Genomic DNA, 26,260 nt, shown 5'->3' with positions numbered 1-26,260 from the left:
AAGCACTGTGAACAGATTTGGTCACAAAAATCACTTTGGAGGGAGGAATGGGAACATGAAATCCTGTTCTGGTTAATGAGGGAGAGTCAAATCTTACTCTTCAGGAGTTTATTGGAAAGGCACAGAGCTCATCAAGCTTTGGGTTCGACTTCACTTGTGGTTGAACTGTGATTCTTTTTCAACACCTTGGACCAGTTCTCCAAATTTCAGCCTCAAAGTCTGAATAAAGTTGTAAAAATGAGGTCACAGCAAGAGGAGAAGCTTTGAAGCTCTGCTCTGCAGTCATATGACAGGCAAAACTAATATTCACCATAGGGTGAATAAAACAACTTTGTGCTGAACTTTTAAAATAAAGAAAATGTTTCCAAAACTAATTTTTCACAAGCAAAAAAAAAAAGTTGATTTTTTTTTTTAAACCATGGCAAGGATTTAAATAGCCTTAAAATCATACTTAAGTAGTGAAATAAACTGCTTTCTTGTATCTGATGTTAGCATTTTTTCTTCAGTGGATATGGCATGATAACATGCAGTTTCTTCAAGACAAGAACATTTTTGAGCATACATATTTTGGGTAAGTTTTTCTTTAAAAATGTAATATTAATGCTTCTTTTCTTCTTGCAGATTTTCATTATTTATTTTAATTAACAAATCAAATTACTGACTCTAGGTTTATGTGGCAGTTGTGTAGTAGCATCCCAAGCACACTACCAGATCCAAAAGCGGTTTCTCTGATGACAGCAAAGGTAAGGATTTCCAAACTATAGCATCTTATATATTATTAACCTTTCCCTTGTTTGCCTTTTAATTCCTGCATTCTAAATTAATGGTGCAATTTTTTTTTCCAGTTAAGCACTTCCTTTGTACTAGAGACATTTATTCATTCAAAGGAAAAGGTATTTTATTTACTTGTAAATTCTTATTAAGTAGCTGCATGAATAGAGAGTGAAAAGTATTTCTGTACTTTTCATTTTAGAAGTGTGATTATTGAGCTGTCACAAGTAGCACAGACAATGCAAATGAATATTTAAAGAGTCATTAATGTCATTTAACACATTTATAATAAGCACTGCACAATGGAATAAAATGTATGTGTAAAAATGTATGTATTTTTCTGTAGATGCAATGCATTACTAATTTATAAAACACTTATTGTTTATAACTCTATTCTTAAGATTTGGTGTTCTGCCTTAACCATTTAGAAATGTTTAAAGATGAAGTTTAAATGTATTCTTTGAAGTTATAGTTTTTTCTGTATTTCTTTTTGCAGCCCACAATGCTTCAGTGGATTGAACTGTTAACAAAACAGTTTAATAACAGTCAGGCAGCTTGTGAAGTAAGTGACTTAGGAACTCAGCAAAGTACAAACCAACTTTCTATATATTGTTTAACTTTCCTGGAGGTTCGTATCCCTGGAATATTTTGGACTATGAACTGCTGTATGTGGTGTATTTGTGCACTATGAGATGAAATTCATCCTCTCTGATTCCTGCAGATTCTGGGGAATGACTTAACTTCTATTTACAGAAACCTTTGTTGAGACCACAGGGCAAAATCATTTTGTCACCGGAATAAAAGAGACAGTGTCACAATGTCATTATTTGATTGATTTTTGCATAGTGATTTGTGTAATTAAGATATGTTTAAATGAAATCACAGGCAGGCAAAGAATTCCCGTGTTGGTGAAAGAAATTCTGAGATTCTGAAGAAAAGTTTGTGGTACTTGCTGTGATAGTTTAAATGTACAAGCAGCCCAGCACATACTGTGTCTTGCATTAGACCTTATTCAGTAGAAAGGAATTAAAATTATCATTCTATTATAAGTATTATATTCTATTAAAAGTTCTAGGTTGCTAAATTGTTGTGGAACATTGAGCATTTGGGTGGTGCAGTAGCCTCAGTGTGGTGCAGTCCTGAGATATCTGAGTAAAGATATTTTACTATGGTAAAGAATACTCAGGTGCAATTAAAACAAAAGTAAGAACATTAATTCTTTATTTTAAACTGTCTCTCCTTGTGACTAAACCACAACCCTGTGAGTCAGAAGACTCAGCTCTGTTATTGCTGAGTGTAACTCTGAATGAGTCATTCCCTCTTAGTTTTTCGTAACTTTTGGGTCTCTGGAGACAGGGAGGCTTTTCCACATGTTAAAATAAATGCAAAAGGGATCTAATTCAGAAACTACTGTGTAATCCTATCACAATTCCACAAGATCCATCAGCTTATGCTTTATTGGAAGCATCGTTTTTATTGTGTTGGCATCACTTTTCAGGATAAGTGTGTTCTTCCAGATAATTAATGGCATGCAGAACACAGGGCTAAGAAGATACTGCATAGAAATTTATATTGATGTTTATTGCTCTTGATCTTCGTTTTTTTATTCCTTCGTGCACAGAAGCCATTTAGATTTCCCTTGGATTAGAATTTACCTATTCCTTAATAATAGTAACATCGATTTCTCTTCAGACTTTAATATCATGCAAACAGAAGATTTGGACTAGAGCAAGGTGGGAACAAAACTAACACAGTATGTATCTTCTGCAGTGGTTTTTGGATCGTATGGCTGATGATGATTGGTGGCCAATGCAGATTCTAATAAAGTGTCCCAATCAGATTGTGAGGCAGGTAAGAAAAAATGTTCTTTCCAGGTCAGGTGAGCCATGAACAGAAAGGGACAATTCTGAGGGCACATAATGGTTCTGAAAGTTTGATTTAATACCATAATTGTCCGGTTCTTTTCCATCCTTGAGTGTGATTTAGGGAATGTGTTTGGCCATGGGAGTGTTATTGTTGCTTGGAACAACATGGATATTAAGGTGGTGCTGTGGCTGCACAGTCAGGACCACAAATGTCACCAGAGATGCAAATCAAGGTTTCTACAACTCCCTCACGATCTCCACAAATTTGAACACTTTACATTAAAAATGTTTGTTTCTGAATGAGTTCAGCAATAATTCATCAAGATACACATTCAGAAAATAAAGAATAGACCATGTACATTCACTCTGCTCCTCAAAGTTCTTATTCTAAACTTCTGTAGTAGGTTTTTGTGTTAAATTTATAATATTATGCCACAAAGTTTTGTTAATACCTTTTTCTGGATATACTTAAAATTGAAAAAAAAACCCAGCTGTATTAGTAGCATTTAGACACTCACAAACACAACAATTAATAGTAATACTTACAAGTCTGCTTTCTTTGCAAATTATTAAGGTAAAACCTGCAGCATTTACTTCATCTCACCTGAATCCCTCAGTTGAATTGCTGATTATTAAAGTGATGTTTCCATATGGAACCATACATAGTTCCATATGTAACACATCAGTAAAGGAATATATTTCAGGAGAAAACTCTATGCAAAGTCTTTAGGCAAAGTTTGAATCCTTGTGAATGTTTTACAGATTAAAAAGGAATTTCCTTCAACTTTCCACATAAATTCTTACAAGCCTGAGGGAAAATTAAAAAAAAAATCTTGCCAAAAATATCAAAACCTTTCAGAAAATAGAGATAGAAGAAGAAAACAATATTTATGAGCAGTGGTGTAAAGTGGTGTTTCAGGAGTGTACAGTGCACACCAATATTAAAAGCTGGTTTTAGGTTCCTCTGTGGGATCACTTTATAAAAAACGAGTTTGACTGATCTGTTAAAATATGAGAAAAATGAACTGTGGGGTCTCAGCTTTACCTTTGAGTCTTTGAACCTGTGAAGAGCTGGAAGTGGGACTTGGAGACAGAATATTCTTTACTTAGAAAACACATCTTCACATGTGTGCAAAGGAATGAACATGTGGAGTTCATTCCCTTCTCCGTTTGCAGATGTTCCAGCGTTTGTGTATCCACGTGATCCAGAGGCTGAGGCCAGTCCATGCACACCTTTATCTCCAGCCAGGAATGGAAGACTGGTAAAACAAAATACCTGGAAACTTCTAATTATCCATGCATTACTTATTAATGAATTACTCAGAATAGTCATGATGCTAATTTAATTGTACTTTATTATTCTGCCCAAACTGCTCTGATTTATTTAAGAGTACTATCAGGGTTGCAAAAGCAACTGTCTAAAGAGACATTGTTTGGAATATTTATTCTCTTAGAGTAGATTTTCTGTAGGGTCTGTATTTTCCCTGTCATTAGTACCCTGCAAGTGTAAATCTCACTGCTCAGACATGAGAATCCTACTGGAAATTGGATCTGGGGGCCCAGAGGTGCAAATTTTAACTTAAATTTTAACACATCCAGTCAAAGAAGGTTGGAGAAGAGAGGCAAGTCCTATAAGTAAATCACAGTTTTTGTCAAAAAGCAGGAAGAACCCTCTTGGATTCTATTTGGTTCTGCTTACTTCCAAGAAAACTGTCACTTTATCTCCCATTATGAAATACTCAAACACTTTTTGATACATAATGAGAAGAAGAAGAAAATGGTTTTTCTTTTACTCTTGTGTTGAGCTTGTGATTGTGATAACTTTTTTTCCCCTGAGTGAAAATGGCAGTAATAACTGTAATAACTGTGCTGCCATATCAAAACTCAGTTTTTGTGACAAAAGATAGGATTTAATTTTCTCTGGAAGCCTTACTTGAACAGCCTCTGTGACTTGTTTTGTTCAGTGATAAGATCCAGCCAGGAGCAGATGAATGACACGTGGGCTTCTTACCTGGCAGAGGAGAAAGGGGCAGAGTAGAAAACAGAGGATTTTTAGTGAATTTATTTTTTTGAACTGGTTCAGGATGACTTTAAGCTTCATGTATATATCCATGAAATGCCTGAGCTGGGCTTGGTTTGGTTGCAGTTCCGATGACATGGACGGCCCCGTGGAGGACATCGGCAGCCGCTCGTGCGTCACGCGCTTCGTGAAGACCCTCCTGTCCATCATGGAACACGGGGTGAAGCCCCACAGCAAACACCTCACGGAATATTTTGCCTTCCTTTATGAATTTGCCAAAATGGGGGAAGAGGAAGTGAGTATATCCCTGGGTCTCGAGGAATTAGTTCTGTTTGTGCACGTCTGGATTATCCAGTGATTCCATACCCGTGTGTTTCAGAGCCAGTTCCTGCTTTCACTCCAAGCCATATCCACAATGGTCCATTTCTACATGGGAACTAAAGGACCTGAAAATGTGAGTTTGGAATATCTTGTATAAGAAGCACCAGTTTTTCATGTTTTATGTGTGATCATTAGTGCTCTGTCTCTTGAACCGTCTTTCAGCTGTTAAATTAAAATTACTGCAATTACAATTACACAATGCTTCAATTACATAAATTATACCATTTTTTCAGTGTTTTAAGTGATATAATATTTTAAAAAAAGATGTTGAATTGGCTGGTTTTGTTTAGTATAGAAATAGATATTAAGTAGAAGCAATCAAAGTTGTCCTTACCATGCTATTAATGGTAATGCTGTTAATGATTGCTTGCTCCTATTGTACAACTTAGGTTATTAAACTTACTTGCTTTTTCTTAATAAGCCACCTTTCTTAAATAAGCCACCATATCTTCAGCCAACCCATCTTTTGCTTTCTAAATACAATTTAGCTTCTGCAAAATGAATGTTTCAATATGAAAATCAATTGATATTTACCTGGTTTGATTCCTGCAAGTTTATTAAGTTCTTGGAATAAAAGAGCAGGATCAGTGCAAAGGCTCTTTAAATAAAGGCTGAAAATATCCACAGTGAAGTTGCCTTTTTTTTTTTTCCCTTCAGCCACAGGTTGAAGTACTTTCTGAGGAAGAAGGGGAGGAAGAGGAGGAAGAGGAAGATATACTTTCTTTGGCAGAAGAGAAATACAGGCCTGCTGCACTTGAGAAGATGATTGCCCTGATTGCTCTCCTGGTTGAACAGTCTCGCTCAGAAAGGCAAGAGCTGAAAAACCAAAGTAAATTCTGACCTAAGCTGGTTCAGAGAGGAATTAAAGATGTTATGGGTCTGTTTGGGGGTTTATTGTGGGCTATTTTAACAGCATAAATGAGCTTGTATTTAAGCCCATTATATTTTTAACCATTTAAAAGGTAAAGGTTTTGTCGTTGTTGATGGAGTAAAAGACTTGGGTTAAATATGTAAAAACATTCAATTGCCCACATTTGGATTTCTTTTTTTATCTGGTCTAAGTAAAAAAATACATATTTTTTTGTTCTTTTTTACATCAATACCTTTATTGTCTCTTGTATGTTGTGACCCTGAAGAATATAAACACTCAGTCCTGGATGTCTCTTTAACTTTACCGATTCATCACTGAATTAAAATGATAATTTTCTTTATTTTAGGCATTTGACTTTGTCCCAAAATGACATGGCAGCATTGACAGGGGGAAAGGTCAGTAATTTAAGAATGACTGTATAAGCCTTAAACAAACCTCTCTGTGCATATATAATTGTAGGCAGTGTAGTAATACCTGATTACCTGTTGCAGGGTTTCCCTTTTTTATTCCAACATATCCGTGATGGGATCAACATCAGGCAAACCTGCAACCTCATTTTCAGTCTGTGCCGGTACAACAACCGACTTGCAGAACATGTGAGTACAAGGGACTCGTGCCTGTTTGTTGAAAATCTTCTCTAATAAATGTAATGAGGTAATTTTTATTATTTTAATGAATAAGCACAAGTCTAAGTGAGTTTTGTTTTGTCTTTAAGATTGTGTCCATGCTGTTCACATCTATAGCAAAGTTGACTCCTGAGGTATGTAAACATATTTCTTGTCTAATAGTCTGCCTCCATATTTTGCTGGTTTAAATTACTCCAATAATCCTTTGCTAATCAAAAATCCTGCATGGAACGTGATCCAGAGAAATTTTTGTGCCATTAAATGAAGTGGAACTGCACTGTGGTTGAAGTTTTTGAAAGCAGAAATGTGCTGGGCCACTTAAGATGAAAGTTTTATTCAAAGCCAAAAAATGTATTTCTACATTGTCCACCAGTAGGAATTTTTTTTAAAAAATTACTAATATTGAAATCTTTGTTTTAGAATAAGTGGAGATGAGTAATTGCTATCTGGTTGTTCAAGTTTTGGGGCAATATTTTGCAGTTCTGTGCATGGAAACACATTTCTCAGTCAGACTAAATCTCTGCCCTGGTAATAAGAAAAGTAATGAGAGTTCCAAATGGATTCCAGATGCAAAATATGTAATTATAGTATTAAACCCTTTCTTCAGGGGTTGTTAGAAGCTGGGTGAGTCTTGGAAAACTTAAAAAATAATCTTGTATCATGTTGCCTTGCACTGACTGTAACCAGGGGCTTAATTCTGCTGTATCCATGTGTGGATATGGATATATATGGATTATTTACAGATTAAATAGTAAGGGATTAAAGTATTATAAATTTTCATGTCTGCAGTTCATGGAAATCTTACAGACTTTGGCTTGGGATTTTTTAAATACTCTCAAAAAAAAAAAAATCAGTGGATAAAATAAAACAGATCAAAAATTATATTCTTCTTTTTACGCATTGCAGGCAGCCAATCCTTTCTTCAAATTGCTGACCATGCTCATGGAATTTGCTGGTGGACCTCCAGGAATGCCACCCTTTGCTTCTTACATTCTACAGAGGATATGGGAGGTACAACCTGTAAAAGAAACCAGAAGCTAAATTGTCTTTCTCTTGTTGGTTCTTTGACATACATGAAAAGGTTTTACATTTCCTTGCTGCATAGGTCCATGATTTTTTATTACCATTCCTCTTCTAAATAAATGGCAACAGCCAATAGACATTTAAATTTTCACTTAATGAGAAATGAACTGATTCACAATAAGGGTCTAGAATGCTGCTTCTAAGCCAGTTCCAGGGAGTTTTCTCAGTTGTCCTTTGCAAGGACTGTAAAATGTTTCAAGACTCAGCAGTTGTTAGTGAGGTTCTTTTGGCCATTCTGTACAAATTCCTTTAATATTCTTGCTTTCTAAAGTGAGAAAGAGACTTTTCCACAGGTTGGCACAGGGATAAATTCCTTGATCTGAGCAACAGATGAAGAAGTAAAAGCTTTCACTTCATGTGCCTGCTCTTGGAGTTCCCAGTACAGTTTGCTGTCTTTATTCCCAAGGATAGTGTGTCCAGCCTGGAAACTGGAACATTGAATATTCCAAAAAGTGGGGCTGGGGATTGTAAGAGGTTGTTACTGTGCAGAATTGAGACCTCTGGTAAAACACAAACCTGCCTTGTCCACTGTGGGATAGAACATGGATTGCTGTTCCCGAGGATTTTCCTCCTGGTTGGGAGCAGTTGTAGGACAGCAAGTGTTTGCCAGGTGACTGATCTGATGAATGAGCTGTAACTGCTCCTCAGGTAAAGAAAGTTCAAACAGCAGATCTGAAGGTCCAGAATGACATCCAGCTGCTTTTGGTGGATGGGGAAGTGGCAGGTTATGAATTTCCCTCAGGAAATCTTTCCCAGAGTTTTTTAATTAAACTTCCTGTGACAATACATGAGCTGTGGCATGAAGTAAAGTCCCTTTGCTTAGTACTTCCCTCAGCTGCAGAGTTTAGAGATGTAATTTTTTGGGCAATCCTCATTTTATTTTCCCTCTTTATCCTCACTGCACAGACTGAACCTGCAGAGGAAGCAAGGCCTCTAAGGTTTCTGTTTGGAAAATCAGGCTTTCAGCAGTAGTTCTGGCTCTGGTATTTCCAGGGTTATCCTTACCTTGTCAGCACAGGTCTAGGGATACAAACAGTGCAGGCAGGGATGAGAGACCCAGCACTTGATGCACAGACAGGCAGATTTAGGGTGTAGAACCTCCTCTTGCAGCCACTCCAGTTTCCAGAAGTTATTAAAAGGTGCTGGAGCTCTGCAGACAGTGAGCAATGACAGTCCCTTCCTTGGACATCACCTCCAGCCATTGCCAAGGAAACCTGACAGATCCATTTGTCATTTCTAAATAAAGGGGGGAGATTGTTCTTCAGGTGTTTTATTTTTAAATTGAGATTAAAATTTTATAAGCAGAGTTCTAGTCCTGTCAGCTGCTCTGATTCTTCAGGTGGATTAGAGTAACTGGGGGCAGCTCAGCAATCCAGTTCTCTGGTTCCTTAGATAGGGAAGAGTTCCTTTTTCCTTGTTTGGGCACCTGAGGCTCAAGGTAAAAAGAAAACAGTTTATAAAAACTAGCAAATGAACTAATTACATTCACTGGCCTCATGTCAAGAGATTTTCAACTGCACAGAACCAGAAAGGCCCAAGAAGCCACGTTTTCTCCTTTTTCTTTGGGCTTTGATCCCACACAGCACTCCACAGGCTGTTGTTCACTGCCTTGGAAAAATGCTGGATGAATTTATTCCTTGAAACTGTAAATTCACCAAAAAAACGTCCCAGTTACCCTCAGCATGAAGCTGTGTGAATGTCTTTGCATACCATTTATGTTCTTTCGATGTACAAAGACACTGATTCGGTGTTAAGGTTTTGTGTTGGATATTTTAAAAAAACCCACTTGTTTGTTTATGAAGACAAGATTGTTCAGTTTTAGTGCTTAATATCTCAACTCCTAAATATCTCATAATATGCAGAATAATTTCCTGCGCTTAGACTGAACTTTCAAAAGCTCTAAAAGGTTCAGAAGCACAAAACAGTAATAAGATTTTTTTGTGTGTACCAGAGCAGCTCAGTCCTGTAGGTCCTTTGATAGCTCTAAGTGATTTTAAAAAGATATTTGAAAGTTATTTGTTAGGGGGTTTTAGTGCCAAAGTTAATGCATTCCTGTTGATTTTTCCACTCTCCTGTCAGGTCATTGAGTACAACCCCTCTCAGTGCCTGGACTGGCTGGCTGTGCAAACCCCTCGCAACAAACTTGCCCACAGCTGGGTCCTGCAAAACATGGAAAACTGGGTGGAACGTTTTCTCCTGGCACACAACTACCCCAGAGTGAGAACTTGTAAGTGACTTTCAAGTGAAGAAAATTATTCTCCTTTTGTAGCAAGTGACTGTGCATGGGGTGTCCCTGTCACAAATGCTCCCATGTTTGTCTTTCCTTCCTTTTCCAGTAGTTTTAGAATCGCTGTATTTTAACATCTTAGTACAACTGTGGTGCCTCATCAAGACTTGCTATCCAGTTTTGATGAAAACTATGTTTTCATTTGGTAACTTAAATGACACTTTAGTAGGTTCTTTATCCCATGTGGTTAATCTGCAAAGTCCAGGAAAACCTAAAGAAGAAAAAGAGCTAATCCAGAAGGTTTTCCATAGTGTCCATCAGATAGTTGTAGGTAGGAGTAGTACGTGTTGTTCTTTCACCCCTCGCAGAGTAATTCAGTTGAGTCCTTTGAAGTTGTGGATCAAGGAGAAGCCACCTGTGCCTTCTCCTGAATTCCAGGGTGTCCTGACTGTCTAGTGTGTTCTGCCAGGAATAACACTATCAGATTGCCAGAGCACATTTTCAGCTTTTCCTGTGTCCCCATTTTTTTTACAAAGGAGATTCCACAGTACAGGACACACTGAACTTTAGTACATTTTCTGTGGCCGAGGGAGATGTGGGAGCTGGAGGTACAGCTTTGCAAGAGGCTCCAGTTGCAAACATCTCTGAGGAGATAATGATGTTTTGAATGAGCAGTGGACAGTCATGGAAAAATCTGGTTTGTGTTGCTGGGGCATGCAGTGTCAGCACAGGGAGAACCAGGCACAACACAGAGATGTAGGGTGAAGAGGCCTGAAAGCACATCTCAGCACCACTATTAACATGTTTTACTAGTCCTGTCCACTGGGATTTTTTCATCCCTAGTGTGACTGTGGTAATAGCAGAGCCTGTAAAACCCTTTGGGATCTATAAATGGAATGTACAGTGTAATTTAACATGGCTGTTAAGTGGGTGTGTCACTGCCAAAGGTGTAACAAATCTGTTTCTATTTGAAGCTGCAGCCTATCTCTTGGTGTCGCTTATTCCAAGCAATTCCTTCCGTCAGATGTTCCGATCGACCCGCTCTTTGCACATCCCCACCCGTGACCTGCCCCTCAGCCCCGACACCACGGTGGTCCTTCACCAAGTCTACAACGTGCTGCTCGGCCTTCTCTCACGAGCCAAACTCTATGTTGATGCTGCTGTCCACGGCACCACAAAGCTGGTGCCCTACTTCAGTTTCATGACGTACTGTCTGATCTCCAAAACCGAGAAACTCATGTTCTCCACTTACTTCATGGACTTGTGGAACCTCTTCCAGCCCAAGCTCTCCGAGCCGGCCATCGCCACCAACCACAACAAGCAGGCCCTGCTGTCCTTCTGGTACAACGTGTGCGTGGACTGCCCCGAGAACGTGCGCCTTATCGTCCAGAACCCCGTGGTGACCAAGAACATTGCCTTCAACTACATCCTGGCCGACCACGACGACCAGGACGTGGTGCTCTTCAACCGCGGGATGCTGCCGGCCTACTACGGCATCCTGCGGCTCTGCTGCGAGCAATCCCCTGCCTTCACCAGGCAGCTGGCCTCCCACCAGAACATCCAGTGGGCCTTCAAGAACCTCACCCCGCACGCCAGCCAGTACCCAGGAGTAAGTACCTGGCACCAAAATTCCGTCGGCGCCGCTTCCCGTCTTACCCCGACGTCCCTTGTAACGAAAAACGTGAAAAATTATTTAATGTATCCACGTTTGGATTCCCTTACTGTACTTGGGAGGGGGTTGTTTTAGATGTTCCTTGCTGTGGAGCAATTGGAGAGCAGATGTGGTTTTTTTCTGGGAGCAGACACAGGTGTTTCCACTGTTCAGTATTCCATACGCTGGCTTAGCCACAAGAACCAAGGAATAGCCTTTAGTGGTGGTCTGGAAAGCAGGTTGTGTTCTAACACATGAAGTTGGAGGAATTCCCAGTTTCTGGAGTAGGGCCAGGATTTAGCCTGTTGCATTCCAGTGGAGGACAGCCTGGTGTTCACCTTGGGAACACTCACATAGCTTTGGCAAAGCACAGGGAATTTGCACTGTCACTACAACATTTCAGTAGAGAGAAGATGTTAAAGTAGGTGTGTAATGGGGAGACAACAGCTTTACAAAGGCTTTAGGAGACAAAGTGCTTGGCTTTGCTTGATTGCCCCGTGAAAGTTGCTTTGGGGTCCTTTGGGGTTGTGCAGGGGCAGAAAGAACACAGAGATTTCCATGAAGGAGAGACAGAGGAAGTGTGGAATCTTCTGTGTTGAACATCTGCCTAGTTCAGCTCATAGAGAAATTTTATACTCTGACAGTCCTGGGAGGAGTCCTGCTGCTTTCCTGGTTGGCATCTCCCCTTGCAAGCCTTGTTTTGCAAGGGACCTGAGTTACTCCACTGTGTTTATTAGTGTTCCCCAGACTGCAGCAGGTTTTAGCACAAGCAGCTTTCCAAGTGTTTGGTCCCAGGGATGGGGATTTCAGATTCCTTTGTACATATATATATGTATATATATATATGTTCATGTGTGTACATGTATATGTGGCAAGGAGCTGTGCTGTTAGGAAGCACCACAACATCTGATTTTATAACTTTGTTGTAATGCTTAAGAATGAGTTCCCATCTAAATTTGCTCACATGTGTTTGTTCCATGTGTTACTTAACAGCAGTAGCACACACAGAGTAAGTAATAAAAATCAGACCTAAACCATAACATCCTGAGAGAGATGGCTCTAACCCAGTATTTTTGTGTGTTTTAGGCAGTAGAAGAGCTGTTTAACCTCATGCAACTGTTTGTAGCTCAGAGGCCAGACATGAGAGAGGAGGAGATAGAAGACATAAAGCAATTTAAGAAAACAACCATAAGCTGTTACCTGCGCTGCTTGGACGGACGGTCTTGTTGGACGACTCTGATAAGGTACAGCACTGTTCCCATCCAGCATTTCACTGGAATTCCATCCTCAGCCTACCCTGATTAGATGGGAAAAACTGTAGTTTCAGCTGCTCTTGTTGATGGTTGTTATTTTGGGGCAGAAATGCTTCGTAAAAATTGTGCCTGTGGGACAGAATTTTATTGTGTCGTGTCTTCGAAGAGTTTTTCATTTCTAGTCTTAGTAGTTCACCTGCAACTGTTGCTGGGCATTCTCAGGGAGCTATAAATTGCCTGTGTGTGTAGGGTCAGGTTTGGGGTTTTAAATGCAACTGTTGATGTTTTGAAACACTTGTGAAAAGGACAAACTGTTACCTGGACATGGAGTCACCCGGCACAGAGCACAACCAGGCTGTCCCAAACACTCTGCAATCATTTTTATGTTGAGAGAAATCATTCATTAGCATAATCCTTTCTTTCCTGTTCTGCTGAAAGCATAAAATAGCCTGATAAAAATGTTTTTGTGCATTTAAAAGGCCAAACGTGCTTAACTGAGCCTGTTTAAATGTATCATTTAAGAAGCATAAACCTCTCTCTTTTGGAGTTGGTTATTTTCCAGTTTTTCACATTTTTGCAGATATTATTTGGGAAATAGTTTAGGTTTTCCTGGGAAATATTTCTGTTTATAAAATACTTTCCATAACATAAAGAAAATTGACAGCAACACGAGGGGAAAAAGTGAAGAGAAGATGTTCTTTTTGGTGTTCTTTTGGGGTTTCTTTGTTCTTCTGTGATTTTTTTACCAAAATGCAGCACAAGCTTAACATTTTTAAGCATTTCTTTGAATTGTGAAAAGATGGTATGCAATTTTCAGTGTTTTCAATATCTGGATTTTTTTCCTAGTGCCTTCAGAATATTATTAGAATCTGATGAAGACAGACTTCTTGTTGTGTTCAACAGAGGATTGATTCTGATGACTGAGGTAAGTGCTTTGCTATTTAATTATAACAAACATCTCACATTGGTACTTCCCCTGTCGTCTTTAATAAGATTTCTTTAGTAATAAAAAGATCAGGAAACTGCCTGTTTCTCAGGACAGAAGGAAAACCACCCACAAATGATGCTGAGAGGAGTAAATTTCTGCTTTTCTGGTGTCATTCCCTTTATTACAGATAACTGGGAATGGCTGAGCACAGTCACACAATTGTTACAATTTAACAATCGTTAAAAAGTGTTAAGGCAACAGGTTAAAATACAGAAATAACTTGAAGGACATTCAGCTACAGTTGTATTTGACATTTCTTTGAAGCCCTGCTGAGGCAGTTTATCTTTCCTGTCTTTTGTTCCTCTGTTTGCAAGAAGGAGTGGTCTGAGAACACATAAACTCGATTTCTTTCTGATGAAACAAAACCTAAAATGTGTTTCTGGAGCACATTTAGTGTAGCCAGGTTGTAAATGGGTATTTGGGCCATGAGACCAGACCAGAGTTAGTTTGAAATAGAAAAGGGAAAAACCCCCTGAAATAATTAATCTCTGAACTGGATACAGTTGGGATGTCGAGTCCCTGCCCCCCAACAGTTTCACTGCACAGATCCACACTCCTGAGGGTGTCATATCCTGGATTCTGTTCAGCACTTCCATTAGGGAGGTGATGGATGAGAACGGGTGTTTATCCAATATCCTGGCAATGCACCATGGGAAGGATGTGTTAGATCCCTTTGGGAACAAAAAGCTGGATGTGTTGGAGAAAGCATAAAAATAAGATCCAGTTCGTTCTTGGCACGTGTAGAGTGGTGTATTCAGGGAGAGAGATTGAACTGGTGAAACCCATGGGGAAGGACAAGTGGCTTGGAGGTGTTTGTGGCTGTGCAGAAAAATGGGATTTGGGAATAGGCTGTGCAGGAGGGGTCAGCCAGCACAACTGGAAGTTGTCAGGAGGACTTTGAGCAAACATCTGTCAAGGATATTTAGTCTGCCTTAAGGCATGTGGGTGGACTGGATGATGCTTTGAGGTTGATTCCAGTCCCATTTTTATATGGTTTGTATAAAAAAATTCTCTTAACTCCTTTTATACGTCACCAGTTCGTATTTTCTGGGGAAAAGTGTGATAGATGGAATTCCAAAATCAGTTGGAAAAATGAAAATGAACACACTGCAGTGCTGTTTGAAAACTGAGTTTTCAGGAGCTTGTCACACATGTAAGGCTGTTGATTAATTAACTGTGGAATTACTCCAGAGTATCTGTTCCTCTTTGTTGTGAAAATGCCTAAATTCAGTAAATGGGGTCTGAAAAGTTAGGAACTGAGCTATAACATTATCCATACATGAAACATAAGTAGGTTTAAATACCTGTGTACAGATGTATTAAAAGAACTTGTGTAACAGCTTAGTTAACCCTGCTCCATACCAACAGTGGATAATAAAGTTTATAAGGAGTCTGTGATAGAAAATTAATTTATCCTGTGTAAAACAGTGCTAGAAATGAGGTAAAAACTAATGCTACTTCACAACTTGACATCACCTGCTCTTACATTTTCACTTGTTGGCTGGAAGTGTTTTGTGTGGTGACAAATAACGCACCGAGGAGTTGTCACATCCAGAAGAGTTTTCCACTTAGGATTGGACATGTGTCTTTTATCTCTCCTGGAATATAAAAATGGCCTGGCAAGGTTTTGTATTACAAGGAATGAGGTTCCTGTTCCTTTGTCTTTCAAATCCCCCAGCAGATCAAGTATCTCCTCTTACATCTTGCGCTGGAATTTTTGCCGTTCGGAAATGAGTTGCTTTTCCTTCCCCGATTTTTCTATCAATCACAGATGCCCAGGAGGTATTTTAGTTATAAAAGGAGGAGTAATTCATCTCATGTACAATCACACAGCAGATGTCCTTAAGCAGCATTTTGAAAAATGAGTGGCATCTATCTTAATCTTATCTTTCTTTTCCCCAAATTCACATACCTGTGTCTGTCCTTCTGCACTTCTTGTAGCACTTTGTCTGTTGGCACAGAATTCCAGGTGTACAAAAATCCTGTGTCTCAAATTCTGCTTTGTTCATTGGGCTGGAGATAAAGATGTGAAAACTTTGTTATTATTTTGAGCCAGTAACACAAAGCTTTCACCTTGAAAACAAAGAACTTTGTGAATATATCAGGCACTGTGTATTTTTTGAACATGAAATAAATGTATCTGTAGGATAAAAAGAGAAATACTAACAAATATGTTAATTTGGCTTGTTAATTCTGGGATTTTTTTCTTCCCAGTCCTTTAACACATTGCACATGATGTACCACGAGGCCACAGCTTGCCATGTAACTGGAGACCTGGTAGAGCTTCTGTCCATTTTCCTTTCGGTTCTGAAGTCAACACGTCCATATCTGCAAAGAAAAGGTTTGATTATAACCCTGGAAAGGATTATATGCCTGTTGTCTGTGAATTCATTTTCCTCACCCAAACCCTGGTGGGTTTGTTTTGCTTATGATCTGTTTAAAAACTCGCTGAACAGACCATATCTATTATGGTCACTAATAGATATTAAATTGTTATTTATTACTGAGTTAGCGTGAAACGAGATTACATAAATTTAATTTAACAGATTTCTAGGTGGATTACAGTCATATTAGAGGAAAAAGAGATTCTTTTTTTCTGTGCTTTATTCGAAGTGCTTTTGAGCAATGCCCTGAGCAGATGTGATGTTTGCCCTTGCAGATGTGAAACAAGCTCTCATCCAGTGGCAGGAGCGGATTGAATTTGCCCATAAGCTCCTGACTCTGCTCAATTCCTACAGTCCTCCCGAGCTTAGGAATGCCTGCATTGGTAAGTCCTGCCCATGAACCTGCAGGCAGGAAGGACCTGTCCTGCACAGGTACCTGCTGTGAGGTGTAAATGCCACTTTTGTAAGTGCCAGAAAACTCTGTAGGTCGGGATTGTTCGTGGAATATTGTCAGGATGTCAGCGCTGATGTTCTGATCCTAAAGAATTCTGGTTGTGTCAGGTTTAAAGGAATATTCCCACTTCCCCAGGCACAAACAGTCAGCTGTCACTGAGAGACTGAATTTGCCACCTGAGGAATAACTCCTCATTTCAGGTGTGAGTTTAGAATCAAATCCCAAATCTCCATTAAAATCCAAACATGAACTAACGCTCCCCTCAGAAGGGGTGACCAAGTTAGTCTGAGAAACAGCTTTTCCTGTTGGTTTTTCTGACCCACTGCTGTAAGGAGGAATAGTGGAAGTAAAGCTTAAAATAGCTTGTAGAATGGCATGGATTTGCTCTTTAAAATGTAGACACAGCTATTAAATACAAGTGTCTCTTTTGCATTAGCAGAACTATGTCAGAAAGGTCCAGGCTTTTCCTAGTTCAGGCTTTTTTAATGTTATTTAATGGATTGCTGATAAAGGCCTAAAACTGTGTCCAAATTACCTTTTTTTTGTGTGATTTCTATGCATCTCCCCCTGTTTTGAGTATTTCCTCATTGTCCTCCTGACTCTGCTGCTGGTTGACATTTTCCAGGAGTCAGACCTGTTTAAGAAGAAGCAAAGAGGGTAAATTTTACTGAGCTTCTCCTTTGTTCCAAGCTGACACCCTTCCCTGGTGGTTGATCTACCACTGAGCAGCTTTTCTCCCAGTGGCACACAGAGGTGAAGGGAACTGGGACTGATTTAGGGGTGTCACTCAGGTGTTACTCACAGTGGAGCTGAGTGAAAAGGGATATGGAAGAGAGTTTGCAAATGCATGAGCCTTAAGTTGAACTGTTTGCTGTTAAGAAATAACAATATGTAATAGCAAAAACAACTTTTTGTTTGTAGATGTCCTCAAGGAGCTTGTACTTTTAAGTCCTCATGATTTCCTACATACTCTGGTTCCATTTCTACAGCACAATCATTGTACATACCACCACAGTAATATCCCAAGTAGGTATTTCAGTGATTGTATTTTGAAGTTCTCTTACACTATTATTACTCTGTCGTGTTCCTTGCTGATGTCAAATATTGACCTTTTTAATGTTATCCCCTATTTTATCCGAACTTACACTACAGTGTCTCTTGGACCTTATTTTCCATGTCGTGAAAATTTGAAATTAATAGGGGGGAAAAGCAATATTCGTCCTCCGCGTCCCGAACTCAACATGTGCCTCCTGCCTACCATGGTGGAAGCCAGCAAGGTATGTCAAGTGTGACCCTAAAAAGAGCTGTTTCTCTCTTGTTTGCCCATTTTTATAAAAGTATGGCAAGAATCCAGTAGCTCAATGCATTTACCTTTTCTTTGTAAGCAAAGCATAATTCTTCTTCAAGATGTGTTGTCCTCATATACTCCATTCTAGTTGTGCACTCCAGAAGCACCACTTCCCTGCCCTTGCTGACACACAGCTCCATATTCCAGGCAGAATAAGGGTTTGGACCTAGTGTTAGGAAAAAAAAACCCAGAGCACACATTTGGGTGATTTTCCAATCTGTCTGTGGCATTTATAAAGAAAATTGAGGGATTGTCCAGAGGGGTTTCACAACATGTTGAGGTTTATTGCCAGACAGCCAAAGAGATCCTGCAGGTTCCATCAGTCCGTTGAGCTGGGACTGAGGTGTAATATCCTCCTTGTCTGGGTACAATCCAGTGCCTGCAATGTCATAGAGGGCTTTAAGTCTTTCACTTCCCATTTTCCCTTCTGTGGGCTTCCTGATGGGATGCCAGTTTTGGTGGGGCTCCTCCGTAGTGATTTGCCACGTCCCGTTGTTACAGCTGCACCAACGGTGGGATTCAGCTCACGGCACTTTGCCTATCTAAAAAGTCAACTTCCAGCTCATCCTGTGGCCATAAATAGTTAACCCCGGGAAGGAGGTAAATAATCCCCCTCCTTCCTGCCCTGAGTCTGGATGAGGTGACTCTGCCTCCCTCTCCACCGACCGCAGGGAACCCCGAGTGGATTTTAGATAGCTAAAGTCAGGTCAGGTGAATCCCACCCTGACAGGAATATGTATGGACAATCATTTGAAGCAGGAGAACTGGTTACTTGCTGTCCGGTAACCGTGGTTCTTCAAGATGCTTTGTCCACACAGATTCTGTGCTCCTCCCGCTGTGCTAATTCCAGGTGCTGTCCTAGGGGATTCTTATGGGTGAAGGAATGGAGTGGTGGTTGAAGCCGCCATACCCCTTGTGCCCTCAGGTACAGTGGTCGCAAGGACACACTGGGTGCAGGCACAGCCCCAGTGGACACAGCTTTTCAGAAAGAATCCAATCTCCTGCACATGGGGCCTATGTGCACGTAGATGGGAATCTGTGTGGGCAACACATTTCGAAGAAGCTCGGTTACTGTAGGGTAAGTAACCCTTCTTTTCTAAAGCTTTCAGAACGATGCTGTGTCTCTTTGTGCACCATCAAATCGACCGTGTGAACCAAGTGCTTAAAAAACCAAAAATCACAGAGAGCCAGAAATTATCTGTGGTGGGTTTTTCCCATCATGTATAGCCACGATATGTCATAGTGTAAATGTCTGAACTTTAAGAGTTGTCATCCTACGTGACACCGTACTTTAGACTTTATATCGAATTCCTATACATTAGGAAGCAGAGGGTTTTTAAACCTCTGTGACCACATCCACACAATCCCATTCCCTGTGGTTTTGCATGCTTGGTTTTCATTCAGCTGCTTTGTTTGCTTGAGTTTTCGAGGTTTCCTTTTGGCTCTCTGCTCTACAGAAGCTGATGCCATTTTAAGCGTGTATGCCCAAAATAAATTAAAATACTGGCATGCATATATCATTGAGACATCCTGAAAAATTCTGCTTAAAAACCTTGTGAAGCTTAGTCTCAAGAAAATTCTGAATTCTGCAGATCATAACCGACAAATGATAATTTAAAAAGCAGTCATGTATTTATACTTAGGTATCTGTTTGTGATGTAAAATTACTGATTCTTTTCTTGTCCCGTTCAAGACATGGTATTTGCAGAGCTTTGCACCTTCTCAATGTTGACTGAGAGTCCTCCAATAAAAGATTTTACTACTGGGGAGTTTATGCCATCCCTCCTCCCATCACACGTGGTGTTGCCAAGGGCTGGGCAAGGAGGCACCTGGAGATTCCCACTGTTTTCCTGTAGCACACAACGAAGCATTTTAGGGCAGGAAGTGCAGTGACACGAAGGGAGATGTTTAGGAACTCTGGGAGCTGTCCTGTTGTTCTGTAGTTTAAATGAAGCTCCCTTAAATCTTCAGGGCAAAGATGATGTTTACGACCGGATGCTGCTGGACTATTTCTTCTCCTATCACCAGTTCATCCACCTCCTGTGTCGAGTTGCAATCAACTGTGAAAAGTTTACTGAAACTTTAGTTAAAATGAGTGAGTATCAGGGTGAAACAGCCCAAGGGTAACTTTTCCTGTGGTAACTTTGAGTGCTTCTCCATTAAGTTTTATATTCAGAGTTTTTAAGGAAAAGCAGAGCTTGTGAAACTCGCTGCATTTGGACATTATTTTGATCCACAAAACTGGTATCCATGTATGAGGTAGTGCAGCCTTACCCACGAGTGGGTCCAGAAAGGAGCTGAGGCAACCAGGGAGAATTCAGGGGTTTTGTGCATTTAGAGTTTAATACAGAACTGGTATTGGCAGTTTAAATGGCTTTGGATCAGATGCTGAGTCCTGAGCACCTCAGTGGCAATTAAATGACAATATTTAAAGTTTTGTCTTCCCCCACGGGCCTGAGGGTGAGTTACTCAGTGTGCACAGACCTCAGTGTCACACCAATACTCTTGTCCAAAGAGTGATCACAGAATGTTCTTTTACCCCCTGAATCACCCATTTGTGTGTTCATTAAATGGACCGTACGAACCTCACAGACCGGGGGTTTCTGATCATAAGAAATGCTTGGAATGTGATCCTAGGAAACGATACAGCACCTTGGCACTGCTTTTATCAGGAATTTCCCTGTCTCCCACAAAATTCTGCCACACTGATTTGTTTCCTCCTGCAATTCCAGGTGTCCTGGTTGCTTATGAAGGTTTGCCACTTCATCTCGCGCTGTTCCCCAAACTCTGGACTGAGCTGTGTCAGACTCAGGTAAGAGTCAGGCTGAGAACCAAGAGAATGGAAATACAGGCAAAACACAATGGATGTGGAACAGGGATGAACCCAGGAATTGTAACTAACGGGTGTTTAATAAAACACCTCTGCTTATGTTGCTGCCACCTGATAGAACCTGATAACTGAAGTGTAAAATCTGGGATATTGTATTTGCTCCCAGTACACCCTGCAAACACTGAACAACTCCCCACAGCAGCACTGGTGGGATGGTGGGTGTGCAAGACACCACCTCGTCCTGCCCTGTGAAATCCCAGCTTTTTATGTAGCACAAACACTGGGATGATGAAAGAAAAATTGGGAGATCTCTTTGGGAGGCACCGTCCCTTCCCATACTTACTGATGGGATAAACCAGCCTTCCAGGACTATGTGAAATAAGGATTTGTACAATCTGCTGACACCTGCTGGACCTGAGCTGTGTTTCAGTGGGCCTGGCCTGCACTTCCAGTGGTGATTTTCCACGTTCTCTCTCCCTGCCAGTCTGCCGTGTCCAAGAACTGTGTGAAGCTGCTCTGTGAAGATCCAGTTTTTGCAGAATACATAAAATGTATCCTGATGGATGAAAGGACCTTTCTCAACAACAACATTGTGTACACCTTTCTGACCCATTTTCTTCTCAAGGTACGTGGTCCTTTAGTGATAATTCCAAGGAATGCAGTCATTGATGCTGTTTCATTTTGGGATAGTGTTTTCACAGTTCCAGGTTTTTTCTGGTTTAAAAAAAACCAAACTTTCTTTTCACAGGTGCAAGGGCAGGTGTTTTCTGAAGCAAACTGTGCCAACTTAATCAATACTTTAATTACAAATCTAATAAATCAATATCAAAGCCTAGAATCCGACTTCAGCAACCAGAGGGTTGAAATTTCCAAAGCAAGCTCTACTCTAAACGGGGTGAGTCTTTCCTAAGTTGTTAAAATACCAAATTATTTCCTACAGGAACTCTTCAGTGCCCTGTGCCAGGTCCTGATTAAGGGTGGGCACTGTTTGCTCCACTCTGTGCCTGGTGAGGGCATGGCAACCTGGGAATGTCATATCCTGGGGAGCAAAGTGATGCAAAGTGCAACAGATTTAATGGTAGGAACGTTGTAACCCAGCCAGGTTTTGTCTTAGGACAGACCTGCACTAAGGTCAGCAAACAGCAGTGAGTGGGACATTTCAGTAGTGTAAATATATCTGGAATTTGATCTTTTGGGCCTTACTGCACAGGATTAATCCAAGGCCAGTTTGAAATAAGGCTTGTTAAGTTTGTTACTGCTCTGTTTTTCCAGGACCTCCGAGCACTTGCCTTGCTGCTTTCAGTGCACACTCCCAAACAGCTCAACTCAGCCCTGATCCCAACTTTACAAGAGCTTTTAAACAAATGTAGAGCTTGTCAGCAACAGAGGAACTCATTACAAGAGCAAGAAGCCAAAGAAAGAAAAACTAAAGGTTTGCCTTCTTATAATGGTGTCGCTCTAATGGTTGTAAAATGAGCGTAAGACATTAGTTTATCCCTGCAGGGTGGGCCATTCCTTGGTCCAACACTGCACGGGAAATACTTTATTACGGAGCTAAAATTCATGAATTGCCTGAATTTTCCATCAGTAAATAAGTATTTATTGAACGTGGGAAAGGATGGGAATGTGAAAGCGGGCGGGAGCGGCAGGAAAAGCGCCTTTTCCCTGAGCCAGTTTTCCCGTTCCTTGCAGACGATGAAGGAGCGACTCCTGTGAAGCGGCGGCGGGTCAGCAGCGACGAGGAGCACACGGTGGACAGTTGCATCAGCGACATCAAAGCTGAGCCCAGGGAGGCTCTGACCCCCACCAGCACTTCGGACAACGAGACACGGGACTCCTCCATCATCGATCCGGGCACGGAGCAGGACCCTCCGTCCCCCGAGAGCAGTTCTGTCAAGGAGTACAGAATGGAAGGCCCTTCTTCGTTTTCAGAAGACATAATGTTGGCCACGCGGGCACAGCACGCGGAGGAGCAGCCGGGAAACGGGAAATTCGAGGAGTGCAAAGAGTTCAAAGACCTGCAGGCTCCCAAGGATTCCATGGGAGCCGAGGAGGACTCGGAGTTTCCTTCCACGTCGATCTCCGCGGTTTTATCCGACCTCGCAGACCTGAGGGGCTGCGACGGCCAAGCCTTACCAGCCCAGGACCCCGACACGAGTTTAGCAATCAGCTGTGGCCATTCCAGAGGACTTTTTAGTCACGTGCAGCAGCAGGACATTTTAGACATCCTGTGCAGGACCATTGAGTCTACGATTCACGTGGTCACACGGATATCCGGGAAAGGAAACCAAGCTGCTTCTTGACATTAGATGGAGCATGTCTGCTTTTAAGTATTTTTTTTTTTTAAAAAATCCTTCTTCTCCCTTCCCCCTCGCCCCCCCCAAAAATGCTGTTTGTATAAGTTTTGCTTATTTCTGTTTTGTGCTTCAGTTTGTCCAGTGCTCTCTGCTTGAATGGCAAGATAGATTTATATGCTTCATTCTTGGTCAGGCAGAACTCCAGATCCTTTTTTTTGTTTTTAATTTTATTTTATTTTGCATCCTACCGTACACTTTCTTAAAGGGCAATCAGATAATGGCTATGTTTTATGTAATTAAGAGTTCACTGTAGTGGCTTTCATTTAATATGGCTGTCTGGGAGACAGGGCCTCCTGGCCCTGTATGATGTAATTTAAACTTATGGCATTTTTACTGTGTATAATATGGTGTCCTCTGTGCCAGTTTTGTACCTTATAATCGAGGCAGATTGCCTCAGATCGCTGTGGTTCTTATTATCAAAATTAAGTTTACTTGTATACTAAACAACCACAAGAAATTTGATTCTGTAAAGAATCCTCTTTAGCTGTGGCCTGGCAGTATATATATGGTGCTTTATTTAACAGAATACCTGTGGAGGAAATAAAGCACACTTGATGTAAAATTAATTGTTTTATTTTTATTGACATGATCAATTGCTATTCTGTGCACTTCATTAAACTGATTGTGATGACTTTTCATTTGTTTATAATATGTTGCTTCAGTCTCTGGATTTGTCAGCAAAGAACCTCCTAAGTAAGTGAAAGAGGAGCAGAGAGAGATGAGGGGCAGGTGGGCAGGACTGATGGAAATCTCGGTGCTGCTCTGGTTTATGTGCACAAATGTGGAGGGGCTGGTGCTCGGTGTTGGAACATGAAGTGCTGTCAGAAGCCAGTGCAACTTGGCATCTCCTTAATTTTAACCTGTGTGATGATGTCATTTTTCTCCTGCACCATTTGCAGGCTTCCTTTCTTTTTCCCCTCTCTCTGGCTGTGCTCCCTCATTTTTGACAGCTGCTACAGCCCTGGAATGCTGGAATGTCTTTATCACCTCTCCCATCCTGTTTCCTCCTGTTATTTCTGAGCAATATCCATTTCCTATGTGACCTTTTGGCCTGTCAGTGATACTGTTTTTAATATCCAATTAAAATCCATTTTCAGTTTCATTTTCCAGTTGCTTAGCTCATTTGTTTTCTATTGTCTTCACAATACATCTATTTTGGTCTTTTTTCTTCTGAATTCTTTCATTCCATCTACCATTTACTACAGTTTAGTATCATTTGCTTCTCCTTGAGTCTATTATATGATATTCTTGCTCCCTTTAAATCTACTCTCATTGGTTTTAACCTTGTGTAATTAATAATTTGTCTTTAAAGTTCACATTTTAAATTCCCCTTTAGGACTTTTTTTCCTGCATTTACAGACACTGCTGATGCTGGTGAGTGTGAAGTTGGTCTCATTTATCAGACATGAAGTAATTATGGTTTTGCTCTCTTTAGGAATGATTTTATTACCTTTTCTGATCAGCTTCTCCCCAGGTTGTGATTCAGAGAAATCATCAACAGCTTTTTCTGGTCAGAACTTCTACAATCAAAATTCATCTCTCAAGTCTCTGCCAAACCAAGTGAGTTGTGGTTGGTCAGGTTGTCTTTGGGAAGATATTTGCCAATGGCTCTAAAGATCTTTGAGATGCAGCAGCCCTTGTAACCCTTTGGTGAGTAGTTTCAGTTAATTAATCACCCTTATTAACACTGTTGGTAAATTGTCTGACCTCAGTTCCAGCTCTTGCCCTTTGCTGGCTTTATCTCCTCCCCCAGGATGAGGTCCCACCATAACTGGTACTGGAGAGTGGGATCCTGTTTGTTGGGATGGTTTTTATCTCATTTTAACTAGACCAACTATAAACAGTACTTAATAATTATTTCATAAAGGCTACACAAATATTACCCCATTAATCATGTCAAGATTATCAGAAATATGATTACTTTTACTGCTCTTCTCTTACATTACTTTCCCATTTCCCCCTGGAGTATTCCTGCAATTTTATTGAGGTGTTTGGTTTTTCCCCCCTGTATTTTTTAAACAGAAGTAAAGCAGTACCTGCACAAATGTCTGCTCTTCACATCCTGTTTCCAGCTGTTTATCCTCCATGTCCCTCATTTTACATGCTCTGTAAGCCATTATTTTTTCCACAGTATTCCCCTTTGACTTCACATCAGTTTTCTGGTTTGTATTTCACTGCCTTCAAGAATGTTCCCTTATCCCTGCCTTTGAAAACCCTTTAACCCTAAAATCCTTTAATCTTTAACTGGCTCCCTCAGTCTTTTTAAGCTTTGATTTTCCTCCAGGCTTTATCGCACCTCTCATTTCATTATTATTTATTTCCTCCTGGAAGTTCCACCTCCCATTTAACCCCTTCAAAATTAAGTTTTTCTATTTAAAAGCATCTCCCTGCACAGTCAGCTCTGCTGTGGGACTGTTGACACCATCCTCTGTACTGATTTTTGACCATAATCTTACAAATCACATCATTCCCATTGAATTTTTTTTCCCTTTGGCTTTCTCAGCTCACCAGTCATTTCCCATTTTTTGCTTTTCATTGCAGAGTCTATGAGAAATTTTAACACCAATTTTAGAAGAAATTGGTTTGCTGGAAATCCTCCTGAAGGGCACCTGGGACAAGGGAAATGAACTTTTCCCTCGGATTTCTCTCAATCCAGGATAACTGGGGGCAGACACTGGAACCTTCAGCTGGGCAAAAAGCACATCTTAGGTTTTTGGGGGGGTTTTTTTTGCATGATTTTCACATGTTCTTAGCATGTTCTATATAACATGTCAAGAACATGCTAATGGCATGCTAAGAACATGAGAATGTCATGCTAAGAGCGTGCTAATGTCATGCTAAGAATGTGAACATCAGGCAAAAAAATCTTAGATTCGTTTTTTTGTAAGCATGGCAGTCACATGTTCTTAGCATGATTTAAGCATGTTGCAAATAACATGCCAAGAACATGCTAACATCATGCTAAGGGCATGCTAACATCATGCTAAGAACATGTGAACATCATGCAGACATTTTATATTCACTTTTGTAAGCATGACTTTCACATGTTCTTAGCATGATATTAGCATGTTCTTGGCATGTTATTTACAACATGCTTAAATCACGCTAAGAACATGTGAAAGTCATGCTTACAAAAAGCAAATCTAATTAT

At 40.5% G+C, this 26,260-nt stretch overlaps 1 protein-coding gene across 9 annotated transcripts in view; it reads left to right on the top strand.

The window, feature by feature from the left end:
* The window catches only part of USP34 (ubiquitin specific peptidase 34), a 105,863-nt gene extending 82,105 nt beyond the window's left edge, over positions 1-23,758 (top strand). For 3 of the 9 annotated variants that reach the window (XM_027653916.1, XM_027653917.1, XM_027653915.1), the window contains exons 54-81: positions 507-571; positions 668-743; positions 846-893; positions 1,268-1,399; positions 2,542-2,622; positions 3,813-3,898; positions 4,783-4,951; positions 5,036-5,110; positions 5,695-5,846; positions 6,255-6,303; positions 6,400-6,504; positions 6,624-6,668; positions 7,441-7,545; positions 9,697-9,844; positions 10,819-11,453; positions 12,582-12,739; positions 13,595-13,673; positions 15,951-16,077; positions 16,396-16,503; positions 17,496-17,600; positions 17,727-17,851; positions 18,848-19,000; positions 19,894-20,017; positions 20,655-20,734; positions 21,237-21,377; positions 21,501-21,647; positions 22,025-22,184; positions 22,445-23,758. In XM_027653916.1, the coding sequence (XP_027509717.1) occupies positions 507-571; positions 668-743; positions 846-893; positions 1,268-1,399; positions 2,542-2,622; positions 3,813-3,898; positions 4,783-4,951; positions 5,036-5,110; positions 5,695-5,846; positions 6,255-6,303; positions 6,400-6,504; positions 6,624-6,668; positions 7,441-7,545; positions 9,697-9,844; positions 10,819-11,453; positions 12,582-12,739; positions 13,595-13,673; positions 15,951-16,077; positions 16,396-16,503; positions 17,496-17,600; positions 17,727-17,851; positions 18,848-19,000; positions 19,894-20,017; positions 20,655-20,734; positions 21,237-21,377; positions 21,501-21,647; positions 22,025-22,184; positions 22,445-23,055 (4,089 nt within the window). In that variant the 3' untranslated portion in view covers positions 23,056-23,758. The remainder of the gene's footprint in view (positions 1-506; positions 572-667; positions 744-845; positions 894-1,267; positions 1,400-2,541; positions 2,623-3,812; positions 3,899-4,782; positions 4,952-5,035; positions 5,111-5,694; positions 5,847-6,254; positions 6,304-6,399; positions 6,505-6,623; positions 6,669-7,440; positions 7,546-9,696; positions 9,845-10,818; positions 11,454-12,581; positions 12,740-13,594; positions 13,674-15,950; positions 16,078-16,395; positions 16,504-17,495; positions 17,601-17,726; positions 17,852-18,847; positions 19,001-19,893; positions 20,018-20,654; positions 20,735-21,236; positions 21,378-21,500; positions 21,648-22,024; positions 22,185-22,444) is intronic. The other 6 variants (XM_027653923.1, XM_027653919.1, XM_027653918.1 and 3 more) reach the window with 5 other exon arrangements.
* Positions 23,759-26,260: the final 2,502 nt, after the last annotated feature.

This window comes from Corapipo altera, unplaced genomic scaffold (assembly GCF_003945725.1).
Source record: "Corapipo altera isolate COAL_440 unplaced genomic scaffold, ASM394572v1 70, whole genome shotgun sequence".
NCBI classification, from domain to species: domain Eukaryota; kingdom Metazoa; phylum Chordata; class Aves; order Passeriformes; family Pipridae; genus Corapipo; species Corapipo altera.
The sequence above is the reverse complement of the archived record's forward strand: the minus strand, read 5'-3'. Positions and strand labels throughout refer to the sequence as shown.